The sequence below is a fragment of the Eleutherodactylus coqui genome, chromosome 1 (genome assembly GCF_035609145.1).
Source record: "Eleutherodactylus coqui strain aEleCoq1 chromosome 1, aEleCoq1.hap1, whole genome shotgun sequence".
NCBI lineage: Eukaryota > Metazoa > Chordata > Amphibia > Anura > Eleutherodactylidae > Eleutherodactylus > Eleutherodactylus coqui.
In genome coordinates this window covers 478,081,321-478,101,653 of record NC_089837.1, presented here as the reverse complement: position 1 = coordinate 478,101,653, position 20,333 = coordinate 478,081,321, and the positions used below count along the sequence as shown (strand labels likewise).

Below are 20,333 nucleotides of genomic sequence, written 5' to 3'. Positions count from 1 at the left end.
GTTGGCCCTACGCCAGGGGCGCCAGTCGGCAGAAGAATATTGCTGTAGTTTCAGGCAGTATTCTGGCAAATCTGCATGGAACGACTGTGCGCTCAAAGATTTTTTTTTTGGTAGGCCTGTCTGACGCAGTAAAAGACCTATTGCTGTCCCATCTGTCACCATCCACCTTGAATCAGGCTATGGAATTGGCAGTCAGATCAGATCGTAGACTCAGGTCTAGAAGGAGATGATGGTATGGAAGTGGACCGATTGAGTCCTGGAGAGCGGAGGCGCTTCTGGGTTTCTAACCAACTCTGCTTTTACTGCGGCAAGGCTGGTCATCGCATCGCATCTTGCCAGAAAAGGCAGCTACGGAAGCAGCAGGTAAACTTCAGCTCCTAGGTGACTGTCGGGAGGGTCATCTAGGAGGTCAGGTACTCCCTAAATTACTGGTGCCTTGTAGTGTGTCTTACAAGGCTTTTCACAGGGTGGGACAGGCATTTATTGATTCTGGGTCGGCCGCGAACTTTATCCATTTGCAGTTCGTAAGACCACTGTTGTCAAGTTTTACCACGTTAGGTTTGCCGATCCACTTTACCACCGATGCAACCCCTCTGTCCTCTGGGGTAGTGCGTTGGAGGACACCAGAACTTCGGTTCATGGTGGGCGCATTACATTCGGAGGTTATTTCATTTCTGGTCATGGAGAAGATGTCTGTGGATATCGTTCTGGGATTGCCGTGTCTAAGGACACACAATCCTCAGTTCGATTGTACTACGCTGGAGCTAGTTCGGTGGGGAGGGTTCTGTCAAAATCATCTAGTGCCTATTACATTGTGTTTTACCGATACTATTAGTATTCCAGACTATTTACGGGATTTTCAAGATGTGTTCTCTAAGAAGCTTTCTGAGGTATTACCCCCACACTGCGAATGGGATTGTAGGATTGATCTTGACCCGGATAGTCCCATCCCTAAGGGCGCCATATTTAATCTGTTGGGTCGGGAGCATGAGGCTCTTAAATCCTATCTTTCAGAGACCTTAGCCAAGGAACATATCAGACCATCAAAGTCACCAGCTGGAGCAGACCTATTTTTTATTGAAAAGAAAGATGGGTCTTTGCGGCCTTGTGTTGACTATCGGGCCTTAAACAAGATCACCATAAAAAACCAGTGCTCGCTCCCTCTGATCCCTGATCTGTTGAATCAGGTGGTGGGAGCACGCTGGTTCTCTAAGATTGACCTTCGGGGGGCTTATAATCTCATACTATTATTATTAAGTCTGGTGACGAGTGGAAAACCGTGTTTAAACACCCCGTTGGGGCACTTCGAGTGTCTGGTTATGCCCTTCAGGATATGCAACGCCCCGGCGGTTTTTCAGGGGTTTATGAATGCGGTCTTCCACGATAACCTAGGTGTTTTTACGGTTGTCTATTTGGACAACATTTTGGTGTACTCGTCGGATTGGGATACGCATGTCAGACATCTCCATTTGGTGTTAGAGCGGCTACGGGAGTACCAATTGTATGTTAAATTGGAGAAATGCTCATTCGGGGTTAAACGCGTGTCATTCCTTGGATATATCATCACTCCAACTGATGTGTGTATGGAGTCAGACAAGGTTGCTGCAATCACACAATGGGTTAAACCAAATAATTTGAAGGCTCTTCAGCGCTTTATTGGGTTTGCCAACTTTTATAGAAAATTTATCAGTAATTTTTCAGTGATTGCACAACCGCTGACTGATCTCACTAAAAAAGGAATTGATGTGACATCGTAGTTTCCGGAAGTTTCAGAGGCATTTGAGCAACTTAAGAGGGCTTTTTCCACCGTGCCAGTGCTTGCTCAGCCGGACCCTCAGAAGCCCTTTTTCGTGGAGGTAGACGCTTCTGAAGTTGGAGTCAGTGCAGTCCTCTCCCAGGAAGTGGAGGGCCGCTTAGGGTATAGTCCGTGTGCCTTCTTTTCCCATAAATTCAGTAGCGCTGAGCGCAACTACGATGTTGGGAACAGGGAATTGTTGGCAATAAAATGGGCATTTGAGGAATGGTGACATCTTCTGGAGGGGGCCCGACGCCAGGTGACAGTCTTCACTTATCACAAGAACTTAGTGTATCTTAAGAATGCTAAGTGGCTCAATGCGCAGCAAGCCAGGTGGGCGCTTTTCTTCTCGAGATTCAATTTTACAGTCACGTACCTGCTGGGAGATAAAAATGTGAAAACTGGCACCCTCTCCCGCAGTTTTGGGACTCTTCTTCGGAAGGCATCCTCCCTCCCGCTGTCATAGTGGCAGCCCTGACACGGAACCTTCCGGCTCAGCTTCAGGAATATCAGCTAGAAGCTCCGGAGGGGGTTCTGGCAGGGAAATTATTTGTACCTATGTCTCTGCGGTTGTTGGTTCTGGAGGAGTCTCATTCCTCCGCTTTTGCAGGGCATCTGGGGGTCAGGGGACTCTTGATCTATGTTCCTGATTCTACTGGTGGCCCGGCATGGCACGAGAGTTAGTAAATCGATGTTCAGCTTGTGCACGTGGCAAGAGTCGCCGCAAGAGCCCTGAGGAGCCGTTAAGGCAGTTGCCAGTACCTGCTAGGCCATGGTCGCGTGTGTCCATGGATTTTGGCACTGACCTGCCTCTGTCACAAGGTTGTTCCACCATTTTGGTAGTTCTCGAAAATGGCCCATTTTGTTGCTCTGAAAAAAATACCGTCTGCTGCTGAATTAGTGAGGATTTTCATTAAAGAGATTATAAGTTTGCACTGAATACTGGTCAATATAGTTTCGGATCGGGGGGTGCAATTCGTGGCCCAATTTTGGAGGACCTTCTGTAAAAACTTGGGAGCATCTCTGTCTTTCTCATCAGATTTTCATCCGCAGACGAATGGGCAAACGGAAAGAAAAAATCAAGACCTAGTACAATACTTGCGTCTTTTTGTGGGCGAGAGCATCAGTCGGTGGGTAGTTTTTACCCTTGGCCGAATTTGCCATAAAACAATCACAGAAAATGGCCGTTACTTACTGAGTGAGGAGTGCATATAGATGCATCCTCTCACCATGCAGGGACCCACTACAACGCAAGGAACTGTGAAGTGGTTAGTGGGCTCATGTATCTTGGCCAACATTCAACTAATGCCTTGCATTTATTATCTATCATTCACATGCAGCGTGGCATTAAGACTCCAGGGGGAGCCCAGGGTGGCAGTACCGATGTGGTTCACTGATGGAAATGCAGGGCAACCCGCCGAATTATCATGGCGTCATTAATAGGGCTTATTCAGACGACCGTATATCGGCTCGGTTTTCACGCCGAGCCGATATACGGTGTCCTTGTCTGAGGGGGGGGGGGGGTGGAAGAGCCAGGAGCAGGAACTGAGCTCCCGCCCCTTGCCACTATTTGCAATGGGAGGGGCGGGGCAGGGTGGAGCTAAGCACCGTGACTTAGCTCCACCCCCATCTCACCCCCTCCTATTAGTGGCAAATAGTGGCAAGGGGCGGGAGCTCAGTTCCGGCTTCTAGCTCTTCCATCTCCCCCCCCCCTGCAGATAAGGACACCGTATATCGACTCGGCATGAAAGCCGAGCCGATATACGGTCGTCTAAATAAACCCATAGGTTGCTGGTCTGCATGGTAAACTACATATATCAGAATGGTCTGGCACCCTGTATCCACTATGTGTGGGAGTGTACGCCAAGCAGCCACCCCCCTCATTATCAAGAGGCAGTGTGAGTGGTTGTCTTATCGGTGTCTTATCGGCCATTTTCTGTTATTGTTTTTAATTTTTCATTTCCCCTTTTGTGATGAATTTGCCATAAATAATCGTATAAGTTCGGCGACGGGGGTGTCGCCTTTCTTCTGTGTGTTCGGTCGGCATCCCCGGTTCCTGACTTCCATTCCAGTACCTATAGTTTGTCATGCGGTGGATGTTGTTACTAGTCAGTTGCGGGAGGGCTGGAATGGTGTACACAAGAACTTGGAGGAAGCAAATGGTCGTATGCAACTACCGGTATGTAGTTGTAAAAGGTCCACTGTGTCGGAGCCATGTGAGGTCGGGCAGAAGGTCTATCTGTCCACGAAGAAATTAAAATTGAAGCTCCCCTCGGTAAAGCTTGTGCCGCGTTTTATTGGTCCCTCTGCCATAATGCGAGTATTAATCCTCTTGCCTATGAGTTGGATTCACGAGGTTCTTGGAGGGTACATAGGGTGTTCCATAAGTTGCTTATCCCTCCGGGCCCCCTCCACCCACCCTGGTGCAGGGTGAATACGAGTATGAGGTTGAAGATATTATGGATTCTCGGCTGGTGCGGGGGTCCCTGCAGTACTTGGTTGCGTGGGAGGGCTTTGGTCCTGAGGAACATTCCTGGGTGCCCGCGCGAGAGGTCCATGCGCCCATTCTCGTTTGGCACTTTCACTGTCTCAATCCTGATAAGCCAGCCTCTGGGTCCAGGGGCCAGTAGTTTCCCCGTCAGAGGTGGTGGGGGGGGGGGGGGGCCCGGAGGGATAAGCAACTTATGGAACACCCTATGTACCCTCCGTGGCGTCCTGGGATGACGTTGCACCCTAGTTCTGGTTTGGTGAGCGGCGGCGCCGTGCTCTGGTGTGCGGCCACGGCATGTGCAGCAGTGTGCGCATGTGCCTGCTATGAGAGCCGTGCGTGCTCTATCTCTGTGAGTTATAGTGGCTGGCTGGGAGCTCTGATCTTCCGGCTTGATTGGTCTCCGCCCTAGGGGCGGAGACTCCTGAATACAGTCTGGCAGCTGCTGACAGCAGTTGCCAGTTATTGGTTCTGTCCTCTGTGTGTTTGACCTAGTTTCTGCGCCAGTGGAAGTTACCCTGTCCAGATCCAGCTCTGCCTGTGTTCTGTGGTTTTCTTTCCTGTTGGTTATTCCATCTGCCTAGCCTGTCAGTACTAGCGAGTAGTCACCTGCATAGTTACAGCAGTCCCTTCCTATCCTGCCACTAGGCAGCGTAGGGTCAGAGTTGGTGGCCTGCACTTGTACACCTTCGGGGCTATCTCCAGGAAGGGACATTGGCGTGGGTGAGAGTCAGGCAGCCCCGCGCCGTGCGTACCTATGCACCCCACTAGTACTGTAACACAAACTTTTTGTATGGCCGTAATATGGACGGCATACAACACTGCTGATTTGATTGGTGTACTGAAACGTATGGTTTCTTTTATATGCATAAAAATAAAGAAGAATTACAGCATGTCGAATTTAGGTCTATATCACAGACCAAAATCACTCATTTATGGGATCGCGTATAAACGCAGCAAATACACAGTTATATGTGTATTCACTGAGTGTTTTACGCATGGTGCCAGGAGATAGTGAGAAATAAAGGACATCAAATGGGTCTCCTTGCACTTTTTCACGCTCGTGAAAAATGCAGTGAATATGGGAGCAACATGGACATAAAAAAACGTGCATATGCACAAAATAATCATATACAAACGCAATGGAAATTGCACTTTTCACAGACCAAAAATGCATATGCCCATGGGAGTGAAGAGTTATGATTTTTTAAAAGGAAGGGGGCGGTGGTGGTGGGGGGGGGGGGGGGGAGAATCGAAAATGGCAAAAAAAATGTAAGGGGTTAAAATACAGCATCTGAAAGTAGTTTTAAAATTTTGGGGGGGAAATACTATTGGATTATCTATCCTCAGGAAAGAGCATCAATAGTTGGTCGGTTGGGACCCTGGGCGATCAGCCGAGTGGGCGCCAGCTGTCAGCACTGCGATACACAGGGGTACGGAGCAGAAGGTTTTGCTACGACCCTTGTGTAGAGGCCAGCACTTATAACTACAAGCGCAGCTCCCATTGATTTAAATGAGAACTGCACCTGCAATTACCAGTGCCGGCCTCCAACGTAAGCACAGACTGCCGCGTTGCCACAAGACCATCTGGAGCGGTAAGGTGTAAAAGTGAGTAAGGGCACATTAATAATTTTAGCCATTTTTTTTTTTTCAAGCTAAAACAGCTCTTAATAGTATGTCCACTCGTAGCGGATTTTGGTGGGGATCCGCACCAAAATCCGCAGAATATTTTTTGCTGCAGATTTTGGTACAGATCCACACAAAACGATTTTGACACAGATCTAAGGCAGATATCCCCCCTTCAACTAAAGAAGTGGAGTCTGCTGCGGATCCGAGTCAAAATCCCACAGCGATGACGCCGTATATGACGCAGTATTTGATATGAATTTTGGTGCAAATTTTCCGCCACAGAAAATCTCCACCAATTCCACTAAATGTGAACATACCCTTAACGAGGACTTCTCAAGCCCTCTGAAAAGCGGAATGGGCGACTTACCTTTAAAGCTGCGTTCCTGACGATTCCTCTGGTGTCTTTAGGTTATTAGTCCCCTCCCATCTCGGTAACCCACAATGGCTCCTGTAACTTTCAGGGCTAAATAGTACTCTACTGTCAAGTGGGCGGTCTAGACCGTCTAGTGTCAATGGCAGACATAATGTTTAATGTAAACACATGGAGACCATCTACTTGACAGTGGACTAGTATCAGGCTCCAAAAGTAGCCGGAGCTATTGCAGACAAACAGGGAGGGACTAGAGAAAAAATAAAGACACTGGAGGAGTCAGTAGGGAAGCAACTGTAAAAGTATGCGGTCCGTCCTGCTGGTCAGTGACATGACATATCTTTAACAAAATGCTCCTAAATTATGTTTTGGGGTTTTTTTTGTAAGTATTTTCATACGCCGAGGAATCGACAACTATACTCACCAATACAGCTAGTTGCCGGTAAGCTTTTTTAAGCTCTACATCACTAGCGTCCATCTCCACTCCCAACACTTGAAATGGATTTAAATCCTCCTCTGGAATATCAACCATAGAAAGCAATCGTTCCACTTCATGTCTGGGCTGGAAGCGACCTGCTGTACTAGGTGACCCCACTGAGCTCCAGGTAGACTCTTTCGGTGTAGTTAACTTAGAAGGCCATAATTTCCCCGTCCATTTTCTCAGCAGACTGACTAAACGTTTACTGGTCCTATTTTGTGTAACTAAGGCCCAGATTGTACGCAATCTAGTAGAAATCCAGGATCTCCAGCTGCTATCTTCTCCAACTCTGTCCACCGCTTTCTTAAAGTACTGCCAATAAAGTCGGGCGCAGCGCACCGAAACCATAAGCAACAGGAAGAGCAGGGCACACAACATCTTAAGTACATGTAAAATCCACGATCCACAACAGCAAATAAGGACCCAAAAATCCTTCGCACGGTGTTTTACCCATATTCCAAAGGTCAATAGTTGACTTTTTAAACTGCCCAAGTCGCGAGCAGGTTGCCAAACCCTGATATACAACAGCAAGCCGAGTGACTCCACACATTCACCGATCAACAGCACCAAATCGATGAGCACCTGAATACAATAATTGGAAAACAGAAGCAATGGCTGAGGAACGAGGGATCTCAGCTGATGCTTTCCATCGCCGTGACTTTTCTTGCGACCTAGTTTGTGCTTGCCGCTAGAAGGAGCTTGTCGACCATCTTTTTTGGACTCATCCCTTGAATTGTTCCGGGGTTTCCCTCTTCGACCTCTTCTTCCACCTATTCCTTTGCACGGATCATCCTCGGGTAGTCTCACGGAAAATTCGTCTTCACCTCCTTCCTCGTCCAATGACTGCTGCTGGTAGAAAGAAAAGTGCTGGCAGTCCTGGCTACAGTTATGGTCACCGATATCAGAGTACGTACCACCAACTGATCCAGTACTATCGCTAATACACCCACAACTAGCGTTGGCAAGCGCTGGCGATTCTTGACCTTCACAAGTTGGCGTTTCTTTTTGCTGTTTTGATTCTTCAGGATATTCGGTTGTAATTTTATACCCGGAAGCTTTGCCAGAAAGGAATTCTTTAGTCCACAAGTCTCCGGCCGCGTCACAATGTTGTGGAGTTCGGTCAGACTCACAGAAGCAACTGTGCTTAGGCACATGAAACTGGTGGTTTGCGAACACCCCCGATACGGAGTCTGGTGAGCCGTCATCGCTGTTTTCAACTAGATGTCTTATGTTTCCACAAGCAGAAAGGCCACAGTTGTTTCCTGGTCTAGATAGGTGTGCGCCGTTCCTTTCATGAGAGTTATTGCAATATGGGGGGGCAAGTCCACGACTCTCTGTACTTATATGCTTCTCCATCTTCTTTTGTCCCACCAATGGGACACAACAGACGCTAGGTTACTGCATTCATTGTTCTCCCTGTATCCTGCAAGGCAAATAAGAACCAATAGTTATCATCAGCAAGTTACGGCACCGAATTATGAACAATCCTTTAAGTAGGTTCATTCCACAAGGACCAGCCTAGCTTTACATGAAGAACCATTTTTTTTCCATCAACAATACTTGATTTTTGCGGGACTAGTTGTTTTTAATCGGCATCACTTTGAGACAATTATTTTTTGCACCAAGCACCCTCCGGTTTCAGAAAAACAATTCTGTCCTGGGATGAAGGGATTTCTACAGTTGTTTCTCTCTGTCACCCCGCCAATCCGTTGGCTGCAGCAATTTTCCAACTACCTAATGTACACTGTTCAGTACTCTTTGATTTGCCAGTGCTGATCACATGAGGAGCTTTGGCCAATCAGAGAGCAGGTACACTGCAGTGTTCGTGTGAGGATACCAAGTACTGTGGGGATTAGGTAGTCTGAAGACCGTGTCAGCCATCTTGGATAGCCGAAAATGGGACTTGAGGGGATTATCGAGTCCCAGTTAAGAACTTTGTTTAGACTCTGGAGGGTTGCCTTAACTTTATTCTGCAGGTTGGTACACTTATATATACATTCACAGAATATATGTTTATACTTCGGTACGTTTGCTGCATAATAGCATGTTTTATGAAAAAAAATAATAAAATGTTTGTGTCACCACATTACGAGACCCAAAACACTTTTCATTTTTACGTCAAATTAGTCATAGGAGGGCTTGTTTTTTGTGGGATGAGTCGTATTCTTTTATCGCCCCCTTTGGGATAGATAAAACTTATTGACTGACTGGTTACTGTTTTATGCCGGGAAAATAGGAATCAAAAACAGCAATTCCACCAAACTCCACACACAGTACATAATGTCAGCTTTAACCCTTTCCAATCCACTGTCTGACCTCTGAAGACATTATGATTTAAGGCTGTACAGCTCCGATGTTGGAAGACATCCATCTGGTTTCTCTTACTGTATATTGCCAGCCTCTCTGCTGTCGGAACCTATCCAACGTGTCACCTCATGCAGTACTGGCTTCAGCCAGCATATAGCGCCGTTGTATAATTGCAGAAAAAGAGTAAGCCCCCTAGGAAAACTGGGATATAAATTGCATTGGAAAGGGTTAATCTCCGTGTCGTTTCTATCGCTGCAGCACCAAATATCTGGGGCTTCTGGTCACCATTTGAAAAAATAGATTTTTAATGAAAAAATGGCTTTGCATTCACTTCATTGATCTTAGTTCGGCTTCGTTTGTCCGACTTGCAAACTTGAAGCTGTGATTACTGGAATAGTATACGTTTTTGCCACAAGGGGTTAATTGCGCGTGCAATAGCATTGTATCTGAAGTCCTCTGCTCATCTGTAGATCCTTTACCGGCCGTGGCTGGATTACTTTCCTAGATCTAGCACACTGTAAAGGAAATGCATACTCCTCAGGATGAAAATACTTATTCATGCCCGGGCTGTGCGCCAGAGGGATAGTAATAGGTATATTTTCGCTTACACGGGAGTTTTATTTTTTGATCTGTTACACTGAACACCGACTCATTTGGCTCTTACAAACTGAAGTCCGGGTCAGCATAAAGTGCTTCACTACGCTAACCAGAAATAGGGCTTTAATGTGTCTGGCCAAGCCGGCCGGCCTCCAGTCCAAGGTTTACTGACAGATTTGGAGACTGATTCCAGAAAATAGCTAATGTATTCTAACTCAAGCCTCGGTCACATTACGCTATTGGAAATAGTACAAGTGTTCTGATGATCGGCTTGGCAATCCTGCAGTTCTCTCTCTATTGTAAAGACTTTGTGAAGAACTCGTGACAAGTCAAACTATTAAGATTCACCCATTACAGAACAGTATTCCCCCAATGCAGACTACATTAACCCTTTACTGACTTTTAGGATATTTCCAACATGCTACTGCTGCGATGCAGATTGTATGCTGCAGCAAATCCGCAGCCGATTCTGGTGAGGAAACTCTGCAGATTTGGTGCCGATTTTGTCAGGGGATATGGATAAGCTTTTAAAAAATAAAAAAAAAATAAAAAATAAAAAAATTTAAAAAAAAAAAATCGCATCCACTTTGCTGCTACTGTAAGGCCAGTTTCACATCTGTGTTGGGACCTCTGGTCGGAGGTTCTGTCGCAGATCTGGCTCCAAAAGCCAAGCAGAAGCTGAATGGACCCCATTATAGTCAGTGGGGTCAGCACCACCCTGAGACGGAGGCGTTCAGCCATGGGGATTCCCCTTTCCTGCTCCCTGAACGCAGCAGGAAAACGGAAACCTGGCGCAGGTGTGTAACGGCCCTTTAGCTGCTTTCACACGGCCGAGACAAAAAAAAAATGGCATAAGATTTCTGCGTTGCAGGACGCACAAATCTCACACAAATATGACCCCCTTTCTTTTGAATGGGGTCATATCCACGATCAAATTTTTTCCCCGCAGCGCATCGTGAGGGGAGGGGGGGGGGGGTTATGAGGGAGCGGCTTGTCTGATCTTTGAGCGTTCTCTCAAAATACTCGCATCATATTGCCATTGTCTTTAATAGGCCTGGCAAAGCATCTTACGGCATGCAAGTGCGATGTTTCCCGGTGAAAACAATGGGAGGATCGCTACTTTCTCGAAGTTATGTGAGGTGGCTATAACACAAACGGCTCATATCCGCGGGGACACTGCATGTTGGCAGGCGTGATATCAGAGCATTTCACGGTGCAATATGGCGCTCGCCCGTGTGAAATTAGCCTTTATGCTGTGGATTTTGAGTGTAATCCTTAGTAAATCCACCCCATGTGAACATGGCGTCGGGGTATATTCACACTCTATTGATCCACTACAGATTTTCTACAGCATAAAATCCCCTGTGGTGAATCCACGTTCGGTTCTGAGGCTGAAATGCTGTAGATGCGCCAAAAATTTCACCGTTTGATTCACACTGAAAGTTCACAGCTAGAGATGAGCAAGCATGCTCATTTAAGCCTGATGCTCGATCGAGCATTGATTTTTTTCGACCTAGCGCCATTCGGTGGTGTGGGGGTTCGGGAGAGAGAGAGACAGAGTGAGAACTCTCTCTCTCCCTACCCTCCCCCGCATGGCGCTAGGTCTGTCCAGCCAGGACATCCGCGGAGCAGAAAGACGACTTCAAGATAGGTATGCGGGGTCAATGCCAGAGCACAGTGTCTGATTTTGCAGTCGGAATCCGACCTGACCGTGGGCATTTGGCCTTACTGATGAGAAAAATGTCCATTTTTTATATCTAATAATGACATCATACCAGGAAATGTCCATCTATGCAGAGTTCCCGCTGTAAGCAATAAAGGCTCCAAACGGAGATTGGTTTCTTAAAATTCCTTAATTTTTTTTGTTAATAAAGCTGCTTGCCCGCTGTTTTGCAGTCTTCTGTCGGGGGATGAAGGCTTTCCCACAGTCCGCCTCTGACAGACGCCACTGTATAGCATACTGCGATGCAAACAAGATACGACCACTGAAGCCCGTTCTATCTCGGTTCTCTTGTTCATTTCAAGAGAAAAATCCTTGGGAATAATGGCACCAAGACTGCAGCGTGCGAGCCTCATATAGCGGGGTTTTCCAAATCCCCAGAACACGTTAGGCCGGCTTCACATCTGCGACAGAATCTCCGACCAGAAGTTCCGTCACAGAGTCCCAGAAGAGAAAGCGTTGCATGCAGCACTTTATCTTCTGTCCAACAGCGGATGATACCCATTATAGTCAATGGATTCGTGCAGCACTGCTCAGCTCTGTCCAAAGACAGCGCCGTTCGGCCATCGGGATCCCCCTTACCTGCTCCCTGAACGCATCAGGAAAGTGGAACCCCTTCTAGAATACTGGTAAGCTATGGTACATAACTAAAGTATCAATCACCCGATTCCTTCGTGACATTACCGGAACATACAACTGCCATGGAAAAGCCACAATTCTAGCACATTCAGAATGTATCCAATGATGCTGATTAAAGATGAGCGAGCACGCTCGGATAAGGCAGTTACTCGAGGGAGCATCGCTCTTCTCGAGTAACTGCATTCTCGTCCGAGCAGGCTGGGGGGGGGGGGGGGGGCACAGGGGTAGCGAGGAGGAGAGGGATAGAGATCTCTCTTACCCCCCCTCCCCCCCCCCCCGCAGCCCCCCACGAGCACACCCGGACAAGGATGCAGTTATTCGAGAAGAGCGATGCTCACTCGAGTAACTGCCTTATCGCTCATCTCTAATGCTGATAAATGTATCTATGTAACTATATAGCTGCCATTGGCAACAAAAACACAACTGCGGCGACCGGGAAACATCCGGAAGATGTCGCATAAAGCTTATGAGCTGGTAAGAACATATCCAAACCCAGGAACATAAAAGACAACTTCCAGAAGTATAGAAAAGATATATACAGTGATACCTTGGGTTAAGAGTGCCTCAGTTTACAAGCTTTTTGACTTGAGAGTAGGCTCTCTCCGAATTTTGACTTAAGAGCAAAAACTTGGGTTACAAGCCTTGCTCTCAATGAGGCTGCTGCTGCTGCTGCTGGTGGCCCCATTGAAAGCAATGGCCGGCCAGCAACCCCTGCAGTGATTTTCGGGGAGGGCTTTAAATATCAGCCCTGCCCTGAAAATCATCCCTAGCTGTAGTAAAAAAATATATACTCACCTGTCCGCCGCTGCCAGGGCTCAGGCGCGAGCCGCCGCTTGTTCTCCCTGCATTTTTAATCCCCACCTGCTGAAAAGCTTCAGAGCAGTGCAGGGAGCACAAGCAGCTGCTAGAGGCAACTGAGCCCCGGCAGACAGGTGAGTATATTTTTTAACTACAGCTATGAATGATTTTCAGGGAAGGGCTTATATTTAAAGCCCTTCCCCAAAAATCACTCCTGGGGTGCCGGAGTCCTATTGGTTTCAATGGGGCAACGCTATCCCCCATTGAAATCAGTGGGAGAGCTTCGCGATCTGGAACAGATTAATGGCTTTTCCATTCATTTCAATGGGGAAAATTGATTTGACTTACGAGTGTTTTGGGTTAAGAGCTCCGTCACAGAACTAATTAAACTCTTAACTAGAGATGAGCGAGCGTACTCGCTAAGGCAAATTACTGGAGCGAGTATCGCCATTTTCGAGTACATGCCTGGTTGCCCGAAAAGATTTGGGGGCCGGCGGGGTATAGTCTCATGGCAAAGCTCTGTATAGGGTCTCATTCACACGAGTTTATGCCATTTTCAATGCATGTGTATTTTTGATGCACGTGTTTTTTACGTGAGTTGCACCTACATTTACAGATGACCCAATTGATGTCACTTTTTTTTACCGCTGTCTCCTTGCAACATATATAAAAACGCAGTGAATATGCATGTAACATCCGTTTTCAGTGCGTTTGCTTTTTTTTTACGCTCCTGTAGACTTTCATGGGCAATTCTGATCTGTGATAGGGCCCAAATATGACCACTTTGATTCAAGGATCCCGTATTCAGTCAGTAAGGCCTCTTTCACATGAGCTATAAAATCTCGCTACAAAACATCTCTCATGTGAAAGAACCTGTTGGAAACCGCGGCCTTCAGGCTGCATCCGCGCGGGCTACAAATCATCGCTACAATGTGAAGCTGATGGTTTCCAACGGGTTCTTTCACATGAGTCAGATTTTAGAGCCCGTGCGGATGCAGCCTCACAGACATACGTTTTGTAGCGGGATTTTGAAGCCCGCGTGAAAGAGGCCTAAAGGATACGGACCAAATACGGACAGAAGATACACCCGAGTGAATGGGCCCTAAGAGCCACCTTTAGGGCTGTGGACATTTAAAACATAGCATGTACCTTAGTGAAGCCTTATAAGGCCTCCTTTATAATGGCGACACGGCATCACCGCGAGAAAAATCACAGCGATATAGCATCGTTGGTCCATGCGATATCGCTGCATTTTCTCGCGGCGATTATGTAGTGATACAAAGTCGCGTGACTTTGTAGCACCACTTGCGAGTATTTTCAGGCAAGGGGGGGTGCTTGAAATATAAGCCCTACCCAAAAAAATAAGCCCTAGCTGTAAGGGGGGGGGGAGTAAACATCATTCAATGAACCAATCACAGCCATTCATCATGTGCTGCCTCTGATTGGCAGTCAGATAGCCAATCAGAGGCAGCTCTACCAAGAGGCGGGGATTTTTCAACTCCCAGCCAGAAGAGATGAACAGTGCCGCAGGCATATCGCGCAACCAGCGAGGTTTTGGACTAGTAATGTCACATGCTACAAAATATTGCAAATGTGAAGGAACCCATAGGAAAGCATGGGCTTCACATACAGGCGATTTGTAGCATTGTCGCATCGGAAGAGAATCGCTTGTCACTGTCGCCCGTGTGAAGGAGGCCTAAGACGGTATTCACATGTGCAAGTGTGGTTGTGCTCAGTGAAAAATGGACCATTTTCCGTGCGATTTTTCATGCATTTGCAATGAAACAGGTAAATTACATGTATTTTCTCTGCTCTGCGCTCTACGTGGTTCCCATAGTAACATACATTAAAAATGCATGGCGTGTTATTGCAATCTGTTTTTTTATGTTCCCCTAGAAAATAATGGCGATTCTTGAACAAGAAGTACACAAAAAAAGGAACATGCAGAGGCTTTTCAAACTTGGACCGTCAATCCGAGGGGAAGATTGTTGGAGTGAATTTTCCCATGAGGCCTCTGTCCATCTCGGAATCAGACAGAACTCCGATGGGAGAATCACCTGTGTGATACCAGCGCGGGCCTCCGGCACACCAGCGCGGGCCTCCGGCACACCAACGGTTCTTCCACAGACCCATATCATTCTAAGGTGCAACACACGTAGACACGGACCGCGTGGAAACCGCACCGCATGCACTACTCTGATCCGATTTACATACAAGTCAATGGGGAGAGAGAAGCAGGCGGCACACAGATGCCATCCGTCTGCAGTCAGCATGATGCCCGTTCTAAAAGATGCCGAAAAAAAGATTCGGGCTCGTTTCAGTTTTTGCGAACGTGAAAAACTCATGGCAAACAGAGAAAAAAAAAACTAATACACAAAGCAAATACGGAGCGAACATGGGGGCTACACGGAGCTGCACACGTATGAAAAAAAACAAACCTTTTTTGCGAATGTAACACAGCCTTTTGTTTCTTATGCAAGTATGCACCTAGCCTAAGGCCGCGTTCACACGACCGGGACAATCGTGCGCTGCGAGACGCATGAATATGAACCCCGTTCTTTTGAATGGGGTCATATACATGATGCGATGTGGGGGAAAAATCGTGGCATGTTCTAGTTTTTTTGCGGAACACGTTGCCTAGGCGAAAGAGGCACGCGGGAGTGCGATGCGAGGTCTCCCATTGAAAACAATGGAAAACACCTGCCGATCTGCCACCGCGGGTGAAAAAACCGCTCGCCTGAGTATAGGAAGCGTCAGGGTGGATTTACACGGGTGATATTCTCATGTGCGTTCCGTCCAACTATGATACGAATGGAACTCGCACGAGAAACGAAAGCACGCGTTTCAATTGGTTAATCGCCACAAGCGATTTGTCTCCTAGACTGATGGTCGTATTTTTGTGTGAGTCTGGCATGAGAACACAGGTAATGTCTGTCGTCCTGCACATTGCCACGTGAGTCTGGCGCAACTCGCATCACCGCCGTGCGAGAGCTCAATCACACCGACATATGCCGTTTCAGTCCGTGAAAATCAAATCCCAGCGTTTACACAGTCCGAAACTGCGCAAATTTACCGAGTATTCGGTCCGCACGGTTTTTTGTGTGCATACCCACCTTCATGCACAAACACGCGAATTTACGCAATTCCATTAATTTGAATGGCCAATAATACAAAATAACATAGAAGACGCTTCTAAAACGCACGTTTGAATACCTCAATGGAGATTATGCCGTCCGTAATACAAAGCCGCCCGCGTGAACGAAGCCTCAGGGGCTTTTTATACGGGGCGATGAATCGTTCTAGCGGGAATCCGAACAGCTGTCAGCCAGCGTAAACACTCCGACTGAGCCCTGAATGAGAATTCATTCGCTTCTCATTTGTCATTCAGTTTCTGCATGCATAAAACTGAACTACGGATCGGCTGCCGTCTACTATGAATGGAGGCGGGCAGGAAGGATCCCCGCTGCTCCTCATACAAGCCCAGGAAGGACTAGCGCTGGGCCGAGGATGCGTTGCCCGATGGATCGCCCCACGCACGAGGGTCTGAGCGACGCTTCCTGGGGGCTCCGCTCCCGGATTCCCAGCGTCTGATTGACCGTTTCTTGGTTTTTAAGTGTTTTTAACGTTATTGGCCCTCTTTTTCCCTCTCTGTTCGTGTATTCCGCGATCAACTTGTGATACTTTGCGGCATGGGTGCGCTCGCCGTTTCACGGACGCTTTCCTTGTTAGTCCACGACCCGCTTTGTGAACCCATTAGTCAGAGACTCGGCACCCTTGTTTCCCATTTTGCGCGGCGCCCACAAAATACGCAGTAAAGAAGCGCAGGCGAGTCACCCGCGAGAAACATTACACGGCGACTCTGGTTGCTATGGGAAACGATGACAACCGCGTTCGCCGATACATATTTGGGGAGATATTTAGGAAAAACTGAAATAATGCCGTGAGCGGCGGCTCCATATGGAGATCTATAGGGTCACGCCGGGTCCTGCATGAGTGGGCAGGCCCCTTCATCCTCTGACTAAGCCATGACTCACTGAGGAGGAGGCGGCAGCAACTGTTATCTCCGTCCTGGGCTCTAGCAGCGCCTACAGGTCATGTGTGACGGCTCAGGCCGCTGTATGTCACATAGGGTGACTTCATGGGTGGGTCACCCGGATAGTGCGCACGTGACACCCTTACCCAGCCGGGCGGCTCCGGAGTTAGGGCGGGGACAGCGCCCCTACTGGCTGCACTCTGCACGGGTCACCGGTAACAGCTGGCCCGCTCACCCCGAGTGGTTCCGAGCCGCCGCTACTAGCAGACACACTCTTCACAACATCACTTCCGGGACTGACGTGAAGGATAACGTCAGCGTGACGTACGACGCCGTCACGTGACACCGACTCTGCGAGAGCGGCGGTGGTGGAGAGTCTACAGCCAGTGGCTTTCTCCTCAGCTTTAGATGGGTCCACGTGACAAGACTGACCAATGAACGGGCGGGGTTGCCCATTGCAACCAATCAGATGTCAGCTTTCAGTTTTTCAGGGCAGGTTGGCCTATGCAGGAAGTGATGTGATTGGTTGCTATGGGAAACTGACCTGGTCTTTCTTTGTCTTAAAGGGATATATTGGTTTTATGTAAATAAAGGCTGTTTATTATATAGTGAGACGTTCTGCAGTTTTTTTTTTGTGTATATATATATATATATATATATATATATATATATATACACACAAACACACATACTTTGTGTATTTGTTTACTGATAATCAGGTTGCCACCCACCCAGTCAGTTGACTCCAAAGGCCGGTGTTGATTTTTATTTTTTTACCGCCCATATTAAAGCAACCCTCCGGGGCTCGAAGGAATAAAGATGGCTGCACCAGCTTCACTGGCTGATACACACTGTGCTTAAGACCCCAGGACACGGGGAATCCCGCACAGAATCCGCCCGTGCCCCCTGCCGGCGACCCCGCACTCCTGTCTTCTGTGCTACGGATGGGCCGCCGATGCACATGCACAGTACAGATTTCCCCGCGCCATCACTAGACGATGACGGGGATCCCACGGCCTTTCTGCAATGATGATTGCGGAAGGGCCGCAGATCGGACGGCTTCGATTAACTGAAGTGGAAGCCGTCTGCGCCGAAAACGCTCTGAAATAGAGCATGCTGCGATTTTTCGTCTGTAAGCGGAAACTGCAACTGGTTTTCGCTCGCGTGCATGAAACATCACTTTTCCATTGTATGCTATGGATGGACATTGCTGCGGAATCTGCGGGCAGACGCCCACCGCAGATTCCGCAGCAAAAATCCGCCCGAGTGCATGAGCCCTTAGGCCTCATGTCCACGGGGAAAATCAGGCCCGCTACGGATTCTCCATGGAGAATCCGCAGCGGGTCCCTCCTGCCCCGCCGACATGAGGGATGAAAATAGCAATTACCTCTCGCACGCTCGCATGCGCCTGGCCCAAAGAAAAAAGATCCGGCCGCGACGGAGAGAGGATGAAGCCGCGAAGAAGGGAAGATCCGGAGCAGGTGACTATATTCTGATTTTGGTCTCCCGCGCATCCGGACGGCTTCCATAGGCTTCAATAGAAGCCTGCGGGAGACCCGCACGAAAATGGAGCATGGTCCGGATTTTTTCATGCTCCATTTTTTTTTTTAAATCACTTTTATTGACCATCCGCGGGTATTTATCTACCTGCGGGTGGTCAATGCATCCCTATGGGATGCGGATCCCCATGCGGGTGATCCGCTGCGGATTTAAAATAATCTTTTGCCCGTGGACATGAGGCCTCAGTATGCATTAATATTCTAAGGCTACTTGTATACAGATAATATGGATGTACGATTGTCAGACTGAAAAATAGGTCCGAAAATCGGACAGAAAGAGCGCCCATTCAGTGGGTGAACGCACATGGGCGCAATAAAACACACAAGCATGCTCCCATTGAAACAGGCAATTAAGTTAATTAGTTCAATATGTGCTATTTTCATGCACAGGAAAATAGAGCGTGCTGTGTATTTTTTTACGCGAACGAAATGCACACGCAAAACACACAAATTTGAAGAAACCCATTGAAATCAGTGCGTTCTATTCACTGGTTTCTATGACTGCTTTGATTGACCAGCGCTGCCCATATTCTGCATCAGGTAGTCAGAGAAGCCGTTCAGCCATCTTTGTTTCTCCAGGCCCAGAGTGTCGATCTAATGGCTAATAAAATATAATTGTTAGCTGTGAGCATGATCGGACGGCAACTACACGGTGGAGTACTTTAACGCATCTTCTAGCTTCTGTCAGGCCGCCGCTGATGTAATCAGACACTATGACCCCTTCCCCCAGTGTCTGCGTTCCTGCTCATGCTGTATTCAGCGCAGACCCTGGGATCTGTGGTCAAAGCCTCCGATTATATCAGTGGCGGCCGAACTGGGTATAGAGAGTGAGTTAAAGTACTTCATGATGTGGTAGCTGCCAATCCGCAGGCACTTTTACTACAGAAGGCCACTAAAGAGGGCATGATTACTACTGGGGCCACTAAAGGGGGCATGATTACTACTGGGGCCACTAAAGGGGGCATGATTACTACTGGGGCCACTAAAGGGGGCATGATTACTACTGAGGCCACTAAAGGGGACATGATTACTACTAGGGCCACAAAAGGGGGCATGATTACTACTGGGGCCACTAAAGGGGGCATGATTACTACTGGGGGCACTAAAGGGGGCATGATTACTACTGGGGCCACTAAAAGGTATATGATTACTACTAGGGCCACTAAAGGGGACATGATTACTACTGGGGCCACTAAAGGGGGCATGATTACTACTGGGGCCACTAAAGGGGACATGATTACTACTGGGGGCCACTTAAAAAGGGCATTAAAAATCGCATCAGGAAAATCCAATGTGCATCTGCCACATAATCCTCTGCAGGCTGAACCTCGGATTTCTGTTGTGGATTTGCACTTACAGATGCTATGGATCTATAAAGAGATTAGATATATTCAGTTGGGCTAATCTGCGTGTGGATATCCTGGAACGAATTCTGCATCAAGTCTTTTTATTCCCATGACGCAAATTTCAAATCCACACACAGAAGAAATCCATGCTGTATAGGCAAGATCATGGAACTGAATGAATGGAATGTCAAATCCACATCAAGTTTTTTTCTGTGTGAAAGCTGTGTGAAAGGGAGAACTGATACACTAGGTGAAAGCAATTCATAGTGTCTATGGCCCTGACAATGTGTGGAAGCACGTGAAATTGACACCCATAGGCTTGTTCTCATACTGTGACTTCAACTTCAATAGACTTATTGCTGGGGGGGGGGGGGGGGGGGGTGATGTGCCTTCTGTTCATCTTTGGATCCTCCTTAGGGTATGAGCGCACTTTGCGGCGTAAGACTGCATCAAAATACATGTAAGGATCTTGTTATGAATTTTCACGTAGGAACTGACTCATTGCAGTGCGATTGAATGAATTCTGCTGTGAAAATCAGTGGAATTTCCACAAGAAATAGGACATGCTGTGGAT

At 47.7% G+C, this 20,333-nt stretch overlaps 1 protein-coding gene across 1 annotated transcript in view; it reads right to left on the bottom strand.

Moving 5' to 3' along the window:
• DNAJC14 (DnaJ heat shock protein family (Hsp40) member C14) overlaps positions 1-17,162 on the bottom strand; it is a 32,760-nt gene extending 15,598 nt beyond the window's left edge. Inside the window, exons 1-2 of the mRNA XM_066584903.1 lie at positions 17,001-17,162; positions 6,707-8,183 (exon numbers count right to left, since the gene is read on the bottom strand). Coding sequence (XP_066441000.1) covers positions 6,707-8,116 — 1,410 coding nt within the window. The 5' untranslated portion in view covers positions 8,117-8,183; positions 17,001-17,162. The remainder of the gene's footprint in view (positions 1-6,706; positions 8,184-17,000) is intronic.
• Between the last annotated feature and the right edge of the window lie 3,171 nt (positions 17,163-20,333).